General features: G+C 48.4%; 1 protein-coding gene across 2 annotated transcripts; it reads right to left on the reverse strand.

Annotated features, from left to right (window-relative positions):
- Window positions 1-9279: 9279 nt before the first annotated feature.
- sbk3 (SH3 domain binding kinase family, member 3) lies at window positions 9280-15280 on the reverse strand. Of its 2 annotated transcripts, none has more exons than XM_060065247.1 (4): window positions 14683-15280; window positions 12385-12532; window positions 11285-11487; window positions 9280-10742 (listed from the first exon to the last, which is right to left on the reverse strand). In XM_060065247.1, exons 1-4 carry the CDS (start codon window positions 14686-14688, stop codon window positions 9972-9974), a joined length of 1128 nt encoding a protein of 375 aa, XP_059921230.1. In that variant the 5' UTR covers window positions 14689-15280; the 3' UTR covers window positions 9280-9971. The 2 variants fall into 2 exon arrangements, with proteins under 2 accessions (XP_059921230.1, XP_059921231.1); XM_060065248.1 differs by lacking the exon at window positions 14683-15280 and adding an exon at window positions 12176-12260 and having other exon boundaries at window positions 12385-12526.
- Between the last annotated feature and the right edge of the window lie 637 nt (window positions 15281-15917).

Consider the following 15917-nt stretch of genomic DNA (forward strand, 5'->3'; position numbering starts at 1 on the left):
CTGACATTTCTGCTGAAACACTCAAAAGTGACCAGCAGGTGGCAGAGCAGATGTTACAGTTTCTCTCGGTCGCTTTGGTACATTTCTCAGATCAGAATTGAAATTTGCAAAACAGTAAGTGCATTTCTCAAAACAATTCGTACAAATAGCAAAACACCATGGATTTCATGCAAAAAGCCAGTCTCTTACTCAAAATCCTTAGTTCGTTTCTCAAAAGTAAATATCTGTGTCAATTAACATGTCAGTGCCATCAAAATGACAAGTCCTTGTTTCATTGTGTACGGATAAGACAGGTCAAATTGCTTAGTCATGTTGTCAATATAACAGTGTACTCTGGAGGGATGCTCTGATGTAAACTATGGCTAAAGTATTGAATACAATTATTGTAAATTGTAAGTTACACCTGTATGTGGAGATTGATTGCAAGAGACTGGACAAGTTCGCATTTACGCTTTGACTGTTTGTACTGTAATTTGTTGACAGACCATGTCATTTGAACATAGGAAAATCTCCTTAGGGTAAACTGTACATGCGTTGCTGTATGAATTACAGTGCAGTCTTCCTACACCTCCTGACGTTCCTGTCTGTTGGGCCACAAATTCCATTGTCAGACAATGTAACATTGTGTTGTGCTCCAGCTCTTGCCAGTTCATGGTTCAGGAGATGCACCTTTGAGCTATTTCAGTAAACTGGTTGATCGTTGGTTGATCTAACACTTCACACATTTCCCTTCTTTAGAGAAAGTCAAGATTCACCTGGTAGCAATTTACAATTCAGGACAGATTTAGAAAAAAGTCTAATGGAAATGTATAGAAATATGCTTGACATATTATGTAAAGACTTATGCAATGAACTAAGGCCTAAATGTTGTGGGGGTGAGACTATTCAATAGAGACCCATTGCAATACATTTTGATAAACATGACACGAGCAATTGATAATGTAGGAAAGAGCAGAGAATTGTGCATAATCATTTGCATGAATGTACCAAAGTATTGGCAACTTGTTCAAAGAAATGAGAAACTACTTTGTTGATGTGAACAAGTGACACCATGATGTGAGGATTGAACAGGTAGTTTTGAGAATTTCAATTCTGATCTGAGAAATGTACCAAAGCGACTGAGAAAAAATGTAATAATAATGTCCCTGGGTATAAGTCATTATGAATAAGTGACAATATATGAAAGACAAATTATATATTTGTCAATTTTTTGGCCATAATTGTCCATGGTAAATTCCGAGGGCAAAAATAGTTCTACAAAGTTGTTTGTTCCTTGTGTTATAATGCTTTCATTTCAAAGATAAATATTTACTGTGCGGGCATTAATTAATAGCTGAAAATACAAATAATTGTTCCTTGCCGTAATTATGGGTAAAAAGGATTCACCAAAAGCACCACACCTGAATATCAATATGCCTTTGTGCCGTTTGATTAGGATTCAATGTATTCAATATATATATATATAAATATTGAATACATTGAATCCTAATCAAACGGCACAAAGGCATATTGATGGGAACAAAATGTGTTGTGGGAACAAAATGCGTTATTATAACCTTCAAAATAATAAATAAATTAAGCATTGGCATATGTTAATGTGGTTGTTGTTGCTTTATGCTTAAAAGTCCAAAGCGACTGGTGGTCATTCTACATGAAAGTGCTGAGCGAAGGAGAAGCTCCCCTGGCATGGCTGTTAAAGGGGACCCTATGTTGTCAAATAGGTGGACTTACACTGGTACCACTGTGGCTGAAACCTGAAGCTCCTCAGGCATCCCTGAGCCTGCCCAACATACATTTTACCAGCATACCCCTGGAGCCACATCCATCCCTCCCGAATACACACACACACACACACACACACACACACACACACACACACACACACACACACACACACGCACACACGCACACACACACACACACACACACACACACACACACACACACACACACACACACACACACACACACGCACACGCACACACGCACACACACACACACACACACACACACACACACACACACACACAAACACACACACACGCACACACACACACACGCACACACACACACACACACGCACACACACACACACACACTGTTTGGGCCTCTGAAGGTGTGTGTGTGGGGGGGGGGACGACGACACACATCTTCATGGCATATCGGAGGGGGGGGGTTACAAGCATTCGGAGGTCAGTGCGTGCGTGGGGGCTGCCCTAACAAGGCCCGCTCGATGAGGCCGATGACAACTTGACAGATGTAGGTGCAGTGTAATCGGATGGGAGGGAGGGAGGGAGGGAGGGGGGATTGGGGAGGGGGGGGGGGTATCAGGTGATCAGGTACTTGATGTTCAGAAGGAACCTGACGTTCTGTGCACTCTGCTTATTTGTTGTTGAGGAAGGTGAGGAGGAGGAGGAGAGGAGCAGGGGGGGGGGGGGGGGGGGGGGGGGGGGGGGAGCGGGAGAATTGACGAGGCCAGGGAACGTGGGGGTGGTGGCTACCAGGAGCATGCCAGATAGTAAACACATGATAATCTCTAGACCTGTTTATTGGTTGGAAGTGATTGCTACTCCCCCCCCCCCCGCCCCCCTTCCACCAGGCCTGCAGCCAAGCAGCCCCACCCTGCTGGTAACCAGATCCACATGAACCCTGCCTCTCAAGTCCCCCCACCCCGCTCACTATTAAACCTTTACTCACTCATTCTATTGTTTGCTCTCCCTTTCTCTTTCGGCACTCTACACATTGCGTAGGCGTGAGGGATGTATCTTCTCCTTGCGACATTCACACAATTTTCAAGTGATGCACTGCGTGGAGGGCAGTGTGTTATGGAGTTACAGCACCCTGACACCCCCACACTGCGGGGTGAACCAGCTCAACTGGCATTTGGCGCATAAACTCCTAGCTGTGTGAAAGAGATAATTTAAGTTCTCAATGCGGATTGGGCTCTCTGATGCCGCTCTCTGTCCACTGTTGTGGTCAGACAGTGCCGCCGTAACGTGCCGCCGTAACAGTCCCATAACGCGCACTACGCGCTGCGCGTAGGGCCTCAAGTCCTGAGGGGGCCTCCAAAAAAAAAAAAAAGATTATTTTTTAAATTATTACCTTTATATTATTACCCCCCCCCCCCCCGTCAACAATCGTTCGCTACCCCCCCCCCCGTCAACAATTGTTTGCTACCCCCCCCCCGCTCAACAATTCAGCACAGGGGGCTGGTAGGGGGAATTCGGGGGGGGGGGGGGGGGGGGCCATAAAGGAGTTATGCTTAGGGCCCCAAAATAGCTAGCAGCGGCACTGGGTCAGAGGAATTGATTCCTGATGTAGCCAGCAACATCAGACACTAAGAGCTATACCTCTCCTCTGTTTATCAACAACAGAGCTGAGGTGTTTCTGGTGTTTTGGGCTAACGTAGCTGTGGATCAAGCCTGAACGACAGCATCTCAATTCTGTTTAAGCTGATGTATGTTTACGGATGTTTTCCGCTTTTCATTTTGCTTGGGATTTGTCCCTAATAAACGTTATGGTTTCAGAAATAACTTGAGTTAACTCTGCTGTCTGGAAAGGGATCAGTCAACTACCTTAATTCCTTATAGTCAGAGCCGGCCCTAGGCATAGGCAGTATAGGCAAATGCTTGGGGCACCGTCATCCGCGGGGGGCGCCGAAAACGGGGAGAAAAAATAAAAAAAAAATATATATATATATATATATACACTATTTTTTTTTTTTCAGTGCCATTACTACTATTATTTCGAAATATTATTTAAGCTGTGGCATCCCGCCACGTGGTCCTCGGCCTGGACGGGCCCGGGGTACCGTAGAGGACGGGGTGTACCACCCCCACCCACCAGCCGGCGAGAGAGAGCAGCCCTTTCGGCACCCCAATCAGGGTGATTGGGGGACACCTGGCCGAAAGCACGGTAGCCATGTTAAAAGGAGGCACAGCACAGCACAGCACGGGTCGGGTGCAGGAAGGAAGGGCTCGTGGCAGCAAGAGAGCCTAGAGGCCCACGGAGGCCCTAGAGACCGTGAGAACCCTGGTGGATTGAAGTGATTGTATAATAAATGCCTGGAATGGCTTTAACCTTCTACAAACGCGTCGTTTGTACCGGTAACCCGGCTCATTCAAGGAGCGGGTTACCACACTTGGTGGAGAATGCAGGCAACATGAAGGTCCGACTACGGCTCCCCGGTACAGACGCCGCCGCCGCCGCAAGGGACGCCGCCGCAGCCGCAAGGGACGTCGCCGCCGCCGCCAGAGACGTCGCCGCTGCCGCAAGAGACGTCGCCGCTGCCGCAAGAGACGTCGCCGCTGCCGCAAGAGACGTCGCCGCTGCCGCAAGGGACGCCGCCGCTGCCGCAAGGGACGCCGCCGCCGCCGCAAGGGACGCCGCCGCCGCCGCAAGGGACGCCGCCGCCGCAGCAAGGGACGCCGCCGCCGCCGCAAGGGACGCCGCCGCCGCCGCAAGGGACGCCGCCGCCGCCGCAAGGGACGCCGCCGCCGCCGCAAGGGACGCCGCCGCCGCCGCAAGGGACGCCGCCGCCGCCGCAAGGGACGCCGCCGCCGCCGCAAGGGACGCCGCCGCCGCCGCAAGGGACGCCGCCGCCGCCGCAAGGGACGCCGCCGCCGCCGCAAGGGACGCCGCCGCCGCCGCAAGGGACGCTGCCGCGGCCGCAAGGGACGCTGCCGCGGCCGCAAGGGACGCTGCCGCGGCCGCCAGGGACGCTGCCGCGGCCGCCAGGGACGCTGCCGCGGCCGCCAGGGACGTCGCCGCCGCCGCCAGAGACGTCGCCGCCGCCGCAAGAGACGTCACCGCCGCCGCAAGAGACACTGCCGCCGCCGAAAGGTACGCCGCCGCCGCCGGCGCAAGGGACGCCGGCACCGCCGGCGCAAGGGACGCCACCGCCACCGCAGCGAGAGACGAGGCCGCAGCGCGAGACCGGGACGCGCCGGCACCGCCGGCCTACGCGGACGTGGGGACGGGTCGGCCCTGCATGCTGGCGACCTGCTTGGCGCAGGGGACGTCCGGGAGCCCGACGGTACCGGTGCGGGTGATGAGCAGAGACACGCAGGCCCTTCTGGACACGGGCAGCGTGGTTACCCTCCTTCGCCCCGTCTTGGCGGGTGGGAAGGCGGGGGAGCCCATGGAGGTGGCCTGCGTGCACGGGGGGACCCGGACCTACGAGACATGCCACGTGGTCATCCGGACCCCGCACGGGGTGTTCACGGCTCGGGCGGGGATTGTACCCAACCTCCCCGTGCCGCTCCTAATCGGGAGGGATTGCCCGATATTTCGCCGGCTTTGGGACCCGGCACTAAAGTCCCGGGGCAGGAGAGATGCGGTCGCCGCCGCGGCAGGAGAGGCAGCCGCCGCCGGCGCGGCGGGAGACGAGGCGGCTGGAGACGAGGTAGCCGGAGACGACGCAGCCGGAGACGACGCAGCCGGAGACGACGCAGCCGGAGACGACGCAGCCGGAGACGACGCAGCCGGCGCCGCAGGAGACACCCGGCCCCGCCGAGATACCATCCTGGGCGGGTCCCTCGGCTACCTGGGGCTTGGACAAAGGGTGGAGGAGTGTGGCATCCCGCCACGTGGTCCTCGGCCTGGACGGGCCCGGGGTACCGTAGAGGACGGGGTGTACCACCCCCACCCACCAGCCGGCGAGAGAGAGCAGCCCTTTCGGCACCCCAATCAGGGTGATTGGGGGACACCTGGCCGAAAGCACGGTAGCCATGTTAAAAGGAGGCACAGCACAGCACAGCACGGGTCGGGTGCAGGAAGGAAGGGCTCGTGGCAGCAAGAGAGCCTAGAGGCCCACGGAGGCCCTAGAGACCGTGAGAACCCTGGTGGATTGAAGTGATTGTATAATAAATGCCTGGAATGGCTTTAACCTTCTACAAACGCGTCGTTTGTACCGGTAACCCGGCTCATTCAAGGAGCGGGTTACCACAAAGCCCACAGCAACATAAAGTCATAGCAAAGGCTATTAAATAATGGAGAAGCCTTTTTTCTGGGTGCCTGCCTGGCTCGTTGCTCTGTACCTGCCCTCTGTGAGGGGGGCGGGGTCAAGAGTGTGCAGTTAAAGTGTATTAATGTTAATATTTCACACCTTAGCTTTCACATATCATTCATAGGCTATATATACATTCATTTCACTGCACTTTACTGTTTTTTGCACTGTGGTTAGACTGAATTGCATTGCAATGACAATAAAGTTGATTGAATCTCATCACATTTTCATTAGTCTATTAGTCTCATGTATAGCATCATCTCATCAAGCATCTGTTTTTTTATTAAAATGTAACATGCAGTCGTCACATATACTTCTCTTCTCCCTTCAGATGCACTTTTAAAATATTTCAGTACCACCCCCAGTGACACAGCATCAGGTGCTGCTGTCCCGTCTACCTCTGCACAGCCCTAAATTTGTATTTTTTTTAGACTTCAGTTGAGTGCTTGTTTAATCTCTGGTTAGAACCAAACTAGATAAACCATACTACATTTAATTGTATTTACAATAATTTGAATCTGAACTCTATTATTTTGCTTATGAATGCCTTTAGTAAACATCATGCATTTCTTTGCAGTATTTTGTGCATACTTATTGTATGAGTGATTCATTGCTTGTTACTTGGTTTGTAATACGTTTCGTGTGTTTAATTTTCTATCTAAAATCAAAGACAAAGCTTTGTAGCTTCTCTGAGTTTATGAACATTGGTAGTCGAATTTACTGTGCGATCCAACGGGGTAGGGGGCGCCAGAGAAAAATCTTGCCTAGGGCGCCAAATTGGTCAGGGCCGGCCCTGCTTATAGTGTACCATTTTTGGAGAAGGGCACATTTCTTTTGAATGGCCATGGTGAGGGTTCAAAGTTGAGGTTGAAGTTCAACCTAAAAACTGAGAGTGTGAGCTATAGAGGGAGAGGAGGGCAAGCAGTCGTCTAACCATAGCTCTGGGTAGTTTGTCTTTGGCCCAGCGGGATACATTTCAAACATTTGGCAGGTTAAGCTCTTTATATTTCCCCATCTGGCCCTCCAGACATCTTCCACATATCACTATCTGTGCTATTCAATCCTTCGTCCTCAATAACACTCCATCCATCTGATTCGCTTTACACTTATCTGGCTTAATGACATGTCAACACTTGTATTTCCTCATCTGACGGGACATGTCGGAACTCACTTCTCTGTGTTCGAAGGGGCAGAGCGAGGGGATTTCTCCTTTCAAGGGATTACATGCGTGTCATTACTTTGACCTACAGCCCCCAACACCCCTCCCCCCCGAAAACAAAACAAAAACAAACGCCTAATCTCTACACTGAGAGCTTGGATTAAAAAATGTTCCTATGCAAATACCTGACCTATGTGGTTTACCAACTCTGAGTCAATCTGTTCACTTTCCCTAAGACTGCATGTTGGCTCTGTATATGGAAAGACCTTTCCTACACCAAACCCCCCCCCCCCCTCCCACTATAGACACTGTAGCTTTCTTCTAATTGACTTCCATGCACAGGTGTCCAATGACCTGTCCTGGCCATGTCCTCCCAGCGCTCTGTCCCTTTGCTTCTCCCTCATGGATTTGCGCCTTGATGAGCATCTTTGAACGGCCAATCTATTGTCCCCCCCATGTGTTTCCATTGGTCACGAGCCGGACTCCCCCCCCCCCCCCCCGGGACCAGCACCAGCACCAGCACAGGCACCACCACCCTTCGCCCCTCATGCCCCCCCCCCCGGTTTCCAGGAATACAGTTCATTGCAAAACGGCAGAAAGCCTTTAGCCCTTTGTGAGTGTTAACGTAAATGGAACACGTAGCATGTGGTGCAGTGGTGGAGGGCTGGGGTGTTCCCAGGCTCTGGCGTGGGCACTGACCCCTCTGAACACAAGTGCTCTGTAGAGGGAGGCAAGGCCCAAATAGATAGATGGGTAGAGAGAGGGAGAGAGATAGTGGGAGAGAGAGAGAGAGAGCGAGAGAGAGAGAGAGAGAGAGAGAGAGAGAGAGGGGGAGAGAGAGAGAGAGAGAGAGAGAGAGAGAGAGAGAGAGAGAGAGAGAGAGAGAGAGAGAGAGAGAGAGAGACAGTGGGAGGGAGAGAGCTTGGGAGGGTGGGGAAAGGAGAGGGAATAAGGAGATTGTGGGAGTAAGGGGTGTAGACAGTGAGAGCCAGAGAGACAGTGAAGAGGTGTAGACAGAGAGAGAGACAGGCAGTGAGGGGCTTCAAGGCAGGGGAGATCAAAGGAGAAGTAAGTGACAAGGGAGGAGGAGAAATGGAGACAGAGAGAGAGGGAGAGAGATTGAGAGAGAAGGAGGTCAAGAACCAGCTGTCTCACAGTGTTCTGTGTGATTCCGCTGACCGGGCCGGCCAGTGCCAAGACAGAGTGAAGGTGGACTGGAGCTTGGGGGGGGGGCATGCAGAAGCAACAAGCCTGGAGGGAGGTGATGATGAGCGCTGTGTGTAAATAGATGGGCCTGGAGTCTATTTATAAGGCCATCTGGAGTGGCCCTTAGCAGGGGTGAGCCCAGGCCTCGCACACACTGCATTAGCAGCCTGCTACTAACAGGGCTCCAGGCCAACCCCTGGACCAACTGCAACACTAAAGTTTCCAGAAGTAATTGACGCCTTTATAATCTTTTTTTTCATTATTGTATTGCAAATGTTTCCATGTGTGTGTTCAATCCAGTATTGGGCCTTATGCTAATGCCCATATTGTAACAAATATTAGTATTTTCCTTGTGATTGGCAGTTAGTTGGCCAAGAATTGCGGTTCACATGCGATGGCCATGAATATTGAACGATTTATGAGCCTTTTCACAGCATCATATTCTATCTCGCTATTTAGCATTGGAAGGGCAAGCCCTCCACCGCTTTGTCAGTGTAAGCATAAGATACATCTCTGAGGTGCCAGTGGCTTGAAGGTCATCTTACAGTCCTCCTATTCTTCTTCGTGACAGATCTAGGTCAGCGGCCAGCAGTATTCAGGTCAGGTATTCGTTGGTGAGCACCTAAAAAGATGTCAATCCTTTTGTAGTTTACAGTATTGGAGTTCTCTTTGAATGGTGGCGGCCCATGAAAAGAGGCCTTGGATTTGACTCCTCTCACTATTTCTCTCCACCATCACTGGTGTTGGCAGAAAGGCGAGAAGTAAAGGGCTATCAGGATCTCTATCAGGGTGTATTCTGGAGTCCAATTTTAGATGAAGCCGGTCCGCACCTGTTGCCTTGCCCACTCAGAAAGGCATCACTTTCCTCCATGATTAGCCAGCAGCTATAAAACATTACACGTCTATGTAATTTCAAAGATTTATTTTCAGATATTTTATGAACTTCATCTATAAAATCTTAAGGTTTCATCGTAATCAGTTGAATCATCCTTCAACCGCCATCGCTTTTCAAACCTCACCGAAGAACACAGTCATGAACACAGTCATAATTTACACATTATGTAAAATGATAACTATAAGGAGCTTATAGCCACTGTTCATAAACAAAGGAGTGGAATGGTTATTTAATTTGCCATATTTCCCCCATCCCTCATGGTAACATTCAGCTACCATAGTGCTGAATGTGTTGTGCTCCGAAAACTCTGGTAGCATGACATCATAGTAGATAGCACCAGTTTTCGTTTCAAAACATTTTCAATACATTTCTCATAAACTATACATTTCATTAATTCTATCCGCAAAATAATTGAAAAAGAAAATTCAACAGTATAATACAGCTTTTGATCAAAACATTATGATATTAGCTACTTTTTGGGGAACATATATTAATACATATACTATACATACCATATACTCATACACTTGCACACAAACACACTTAGAAACCTACAACATACATCATTATTATGGAGCAATTTACAAAAGAAGAATCAATATTCTACAGCAGCATCCAATCACAAACTTTTTCCCAGTTATTTATTCTTTATATGAAAAAATATGAATATCAACGATTTACTAAAAATAAATGCCAACAAAAGTCTATCTCTCTGCCCGGCCCTCTCTCTCGGGTTCTTCCTCCACTCCTGCTCTCCCGCTTATGTTCCTGGCCTCCTTCTCGGCCTCGGCCTCCTTCCTCTCCTGCTGCTCCTCGTTCTCCTTCAGCCAGGGGCCTCCCAGGTAGCTGAGGATCTCCTCGGGGCTCCCCCGCTGCTCGGGCAGGGGGTGCAACAGTTCCTTGAAGAGAGCAATGACCAGCCGACTGAAGCCCTTGAACTGAGTGGGCAGAGGGTTGCTCCTCCTGTCCTCCCTCTCCTTCTCCTCCTCCTCCTCCTGGTACCTGTCCTCCCCGTCGCTGTCCCGCTCGGCCTCGCGCTCGAACCACTCCCTGAACCTGCGGTAGCCGGAGGCGTCGCGGGTGCTCTCCTCCCAGGGGAAGCAGCCGGTGAGCAGGCAGTAGCTGAGCACTCCCAGCGCCCAGCTGTCCACGCTGGGCTCCACTGTCATCCACAACGGCTCCACGGGCTCCGGCTCCCCGCTGAGCTGCCGCCGCGCGTTCTCCTGCTCCAGGGCCTTGACGGGCTCCACCTCAGGCGTGCAGAAGGGCGAGTCGTACCAGACGCCGCGCACACTGGTGCCGATGGGCCGGGCCAGGCCGAAGTCACCCAGCTTCACCCAGCGGCAGGCGGGGTCGCACAGGAAGATGTTCTCGGGTTTGATGTCGCGGTGGACGAAGCCCAGGGAGTGCAGGTGGGTCACGGCGCCGCTGAGCTGCGCCATCACCCTCTGCACACACTCCTCCCCCACCCCCACCTGGGGAGAGAGGGACACAGGGATGGAGAGGATAGATGGAGGGTTACAAAGTATAGACTGCAAGCACATGGAGTCAATATAACAATATATATCAGAGTGAAAAGATTGTTGCATGAATACGTTGATTTCTATTCTATTCAGTTGTTTTCTAGTATCTTCTCTTCCATTAATTTGCAGGGACTGGCCGGCCTGGTGACTTATCCAACCCTCTGTTATTGAAAGCAGGCTAGCTCTCACATTAATGCGTCAAATGTTCCTGGCAGAGACACAAACAGAGGAGGAGGCTTGGATGTGTTCCGCCTGTAATTTGTTGCATGCCTCGATTGGTTGTTGACAGAAATGAAGGTACAGCAACAAGATCACTACTAAATATGAATACAGCATTCTTTGTTCTATTGAGTTGAGACAGAATTGCATCTGATTCAAGTCTACTTGAAATAGATTTAACCACATCTCTCTTAGGGTGTTCCCAAGTGCTCTAGTTGGATAACTGTGAACACATGGTTGTGTGTTTGTAGATCCATATCAACTTTCAAACACACCTCTGACACGATGACATTGTAGAGGTCACCGTAGAGGCCGGCCTGCTGGGCAAAGACATAGTAGGAAGGTGTGGAATAGAAGATGCCCAGGGCTCGCGTCAGCGAGGGATGGGTGCAGAAGGAGAGGGAGAGGTGGTATTCGCGCAGAAAGGAGGCAAGGGAGGTTGACTTGCGTGGGAAGAACTTCAGAGCCATCGGAGTGCCTGGGGGCCAATGGTGAAAAGATGAGATGGTCACTGATCGCACACTGAGAGTTTAGTTCAACAAAATCAATGATGTGAAATATGCAATCCGTTAGGGCAGACAGTGTAAAAATATAACGTCCTCTCGGGATGGTCCCTGAGATCTAAACAGCAACCCGATCCTAGTGAATGGAGCAAAGCCCTCGATTACAGCAACAGCAGAAGGTTAAACCAGAACTATATAAAGACAACATCAGCCTTCCAGTTGAGCAGCACTAATGAGCCCCCAACACAATGTGTATAGAGGCTCAGCCTTGAGTGCATGTCTTGCTAGAGTGCAAGTATGGAAAGGTCCAATTTCAAACCAGTGGCGGTTGGCTGGCAGGCCAGCGAGTTCATTAAAAGGATTAATTCTACCCTAAGGGGGTTTCATTCATAAGTCCATTATGTGAAAGCCTGAATTGAATCCAAATCAAATGGTCACAACATGTTCAATACTCAACTCTGACCCCCAGTCGCACACACACACACACGGACACACACACACACGGACACACACACACACACACACACACACACACACACACACACACACACACACACACACACACACACACACACACACACACACACACACACACACACACACACACACACACACACACACACACACACACACACACACATATTCACTCTTTTAAAACTATACCTCATTGCTGCTGCAACCTTTTTGTAATTCCTATTTGGTTTTAGTTTTATTGTCCGCGCCATTCCTCCCATTGGTTGTAGACGTCCTGTCGAAAGTGACTGTCAAATGCATTGCATAGTGTATGCACTTCAACCATGTGCTTCTTCTTCACGTCTTATTATATGTGCAGTGCAAGAGCCCTGAGCTCCACACCTCGGCCCGTCACCCACCTCTCTTCCTGTGCACGGCCAGCATCACCTTGCCGTAGGAGCCCTCTCCCAGCAGCTTGACGATCTGGAAGTGGTCTGAGGTCCTCAGGCTGGTCATGGACTGGGCCGTCAGGAAGCATAGCTCATCAAGCTGCTGAGCTTCTACAGCCTGCACCACACACACATAAAACCACACACACGCATACGCAGAAACACACATCTGTCAGTGTTTCTGGGAGACGGTCCTGTTGACAGGGGATGAGTGGATCACAGACAGGATTGGCGGACCGCTGACCGCCGGAACATGTTGATGCATGGGACGTATGCCTTCGCAGAATGTAATCAGACCTGCTATTGACGTTCCATTACCTGAGCCCACCCCATGGCGTGTTGTGTCACCAGAACCTCAACCCTAAATCCCCTAAACAGCAAATATCTGTGTATATGGTATCAGTTAACCTTGTAAACGGATTTGGCCAGATGAAAAGATAGTGAGATTAACAAGTGAGGGTGGATGAGCGAGACATTGTCTGATGGATTGTCTGATCCAAGGTTATATCTCTGTGATGTCTTCTGGAGACAATCACAGCACTTGTTCCTGTCATTCATAGTCCTTGTGTCCTGTGTGCTTTCGCATTCTCCTGAACTAGATCCTCTCCGTGAAGCCCACTAAATTAAGGGAGGCGTGAACATGTTGAAGGCAAGTAGACAAAGCTATCACAACACCTATGTATATTTCTGTTTTTAACCTTGCAGTCTTTTGATTGCATAACATTGTCATAGACGCCCATAATCCAAGTTTTGATTAAGTTACACATTGGAAAAGGTCTTAAAATTTCTCGCATGTGATTGTGTGATGTTGTGAAGTGTTATGTGTACCTCTCTGATAATATTTTCTATGGATTATGAAGTGGGACTGGTCACTCATGAGTCCACTCCATAATCAGTTATAATCAAATTGATCACATTGGTCTTCAGATAGCACCCTCAATTATCTGGAACATAAGCTATATGAGGATAAACAGCAGGATTTCAGCTGAGATAATATCAGAAGTCCGAGCTGCTTGGCCTGTCTCCCTTGTATAATGTCACCAAGGTTGGATTTAAATGCCAGGCATTATGCTTGATGACTGTATGTTATTGTATTTTTTTGTATGTTACATATATTGTCTATATCAACTACACCTTTATGTCTATACATATGTTTATATGTAGACATTTCCATAAGTAAGCGTATCTGCTGAATCTTGAGATTGCCAGAAAACCTAAGACATCATAATTTACATTTGCTAATCACTGTGCATAAAGGTTGTGACAAATGTCATGTTTTATTTAGAGGTGGGAAGATAACAAGGATTATGCTTTAATCAAGACAACAAACAATTTTTTGTTATTATTAATGGACATGAAGAAAAATAGATAATTAGACACATAATTAGAAATTCCTGTTTTTTTCTTTACACTCAAATGTTTCTACATATCTACAAATGAAAATATCCTAGGATATTGCCTGTCAACCCAGCTTCATAATGCTTCATATACCCTTTTATTTCAGTATTTGTTAATATTTTAAAAAATATACTGGAAGGCAGCTGATTAACAAATTAACACGGAAATTACAATTATGTGATTTAAAATACACTTTCATCCAAGCAATTTATATGTGAGGCTGTGAACAATCAAAGCAAATATCAATATGGGAGTAAAATATAATCAGGACTGCAATAAGACAATAGCTTAGACTCAAGTGAAATATTATGTGCATTTCAAAAAAGTAAGATAAGAATGAAATACCACACAAGTGGTATAACATAATGAGATGACTCTTGATTGTTCAATCAACTTTTAGAGTTATCAATGTGCTGCATACTTGTCTTTTTATTACTTAAATCAAATCAATCATCATGCCAATCAAGCATGTACACTTATTCAACGGCATTATTAACACGTGTGATAAATAATTGATTGTTAATCAATTATTGATCGTGCTCATATAATAATCGATTACTGGAGATGGTACATTGTCTTCCAAAAAAATACGTTGAAGGGCTATAGAATCATTTATTAATCATGGCTGCACCTCAGGCTTTTTTTATACAGCAAAGAAGCCTGGTTTCTCTTCATGCTGTATAAGCACATGCAACACATTTTTGCTTCATGTATTTCAATAATAAACCTGATCAACCATCTGTTTAGTTTGCTATGAGCAATAATAATCAGTTATAATGCATTTATTCCGTATCAAATAGCAAAAGTAATGCAGACATAATGATTCACTTTTCAGGAATACTTAATATCCTTGAAATAGTTTGTACTCACTGCCATTTTCAGAGGTGGACGACTCTGCAGTACGACTGTATTCACTTTGTCTTGGTTCCGGTGCAATCAGAAAAAAACACACACTGACATCCAGCAAGTGCTGTGATTTACAACCTGTTTCAAAACTGTCACGAATGTATCCTTGGTTAGGATGCTTTACTTCAACAGGGATCGGAGCCACTGCATGTGAGTCTCTTCTATGCGGGGTCCATACGACAGCTTTATATGGGGGACAGACAGACCCCTACCTTCCTCAGGGACCTGGAGCCTGACTTTGTACTTCCCCAACAAAAGCCCACGTCACGCCCCTGTCCCACCACTGTCCACTCCTTTCCTACACTGCTGCCAAATCCTCTGTGTCCCCTGAGGGTTTTGCTAGTAACTATGCATGTACCAACTGTGAGGCATTTCACCCCCCCACCTCGCTCTCTCTTCTGTGTGTGTGTGTGTGTGTGTGTGTGTGTGTGTGTGTGTATGTGTGCGTGGGTGTGGGTGGGTATGTGTGTGTGTGTGTGTGTGTGGCACGGTTTCTCTCCTTCCCTCTGCAGTGTGGTGTTGATGCATCAGAGTTTCAGTAGGTTCAAGCCATCCAACTCTCTCTCTCTCTCTCTCTCTCTCTCTCTCTCTCTCTCTCTCTCTCTCTCTCTCTCCTACCTATCGCTTCCTCAGCTGCCACACAAGTCCCCTGCTTTCTATCGTCACTCACACCTTCACCTCCCAGCTGACCCTATCCCCCCTCCCTCTCTGTGTTTCTCCCCCCCCCCTGTCTCTGCCTATCTTAGTCAGTGGATCTTCTGCACAGCGTGGAATGCTTCACCCAATCAGTAGGTATGTAGACTGCATCCAAATAATCATCCAAATTATTGCTTACATACATACAAACATACATTCATGCAACAAAAATGTTTTTTTACATTTTATATGTTTTATATCCTCTTGTCCTCATTTGGAAATAAACCATCCGATCTTAACGTTTTGCTAATCTCCTGAAACATTAAGACTCACGGTGGCTTCGGACTAATGAGGGACTGAGTTAACAGCTGAATGCTCGTCGTACAGAACAGTCTCCCTGGGCTGTGTGCAGCATATAGCAGACCTCAGTGCCAGCTGCCTTGTATTTTTCCCTCCATCTCTTTCAGCCTCGACACCCTCCTCTCCTTTCTATCTGCTCAGATCAATTTCCAACGATACTACATACTACAGTACTATCATTGCTGCCATGCGGCTCTCTCTTG

Source organism: Gadus macrocephalus, chromosome 11 (genome assembly GCF_031168955.1).
Source record: "Gadus macrocephalus chromosome 11, ASM3116895v1".
Classification (NCBI taxonomy): domain Eukaryota; kingdom Metazoa; phylum Chordata; class Actinopteri; order Gadiformes; family Gadidae; genus Gadus; species Gadus macrocephalus.

What these genes read in the sequence shown, in the direction of transcription:
- sbk3 (XM_060065247.1), bottom strand. An exon ending in GGCCGTGCACAGGAAGAGAG is followed by an intron (nt 11,488 to 12,384) that starts GTGGGTGACGGG and finishes ATTGGCCCCCAG; the next exon opens with GCACTCCGATGGCTCTGAAG. An exon ending in ACAATGTCATCGTGTCAGAG is followed by an intron (nt 10,743 to 11,284) that starts GTGTGTTTGAAA and finishes CTCTCTCCCCAG; the next exon opens with GTGGGGGTGGGGGAGGAGTG.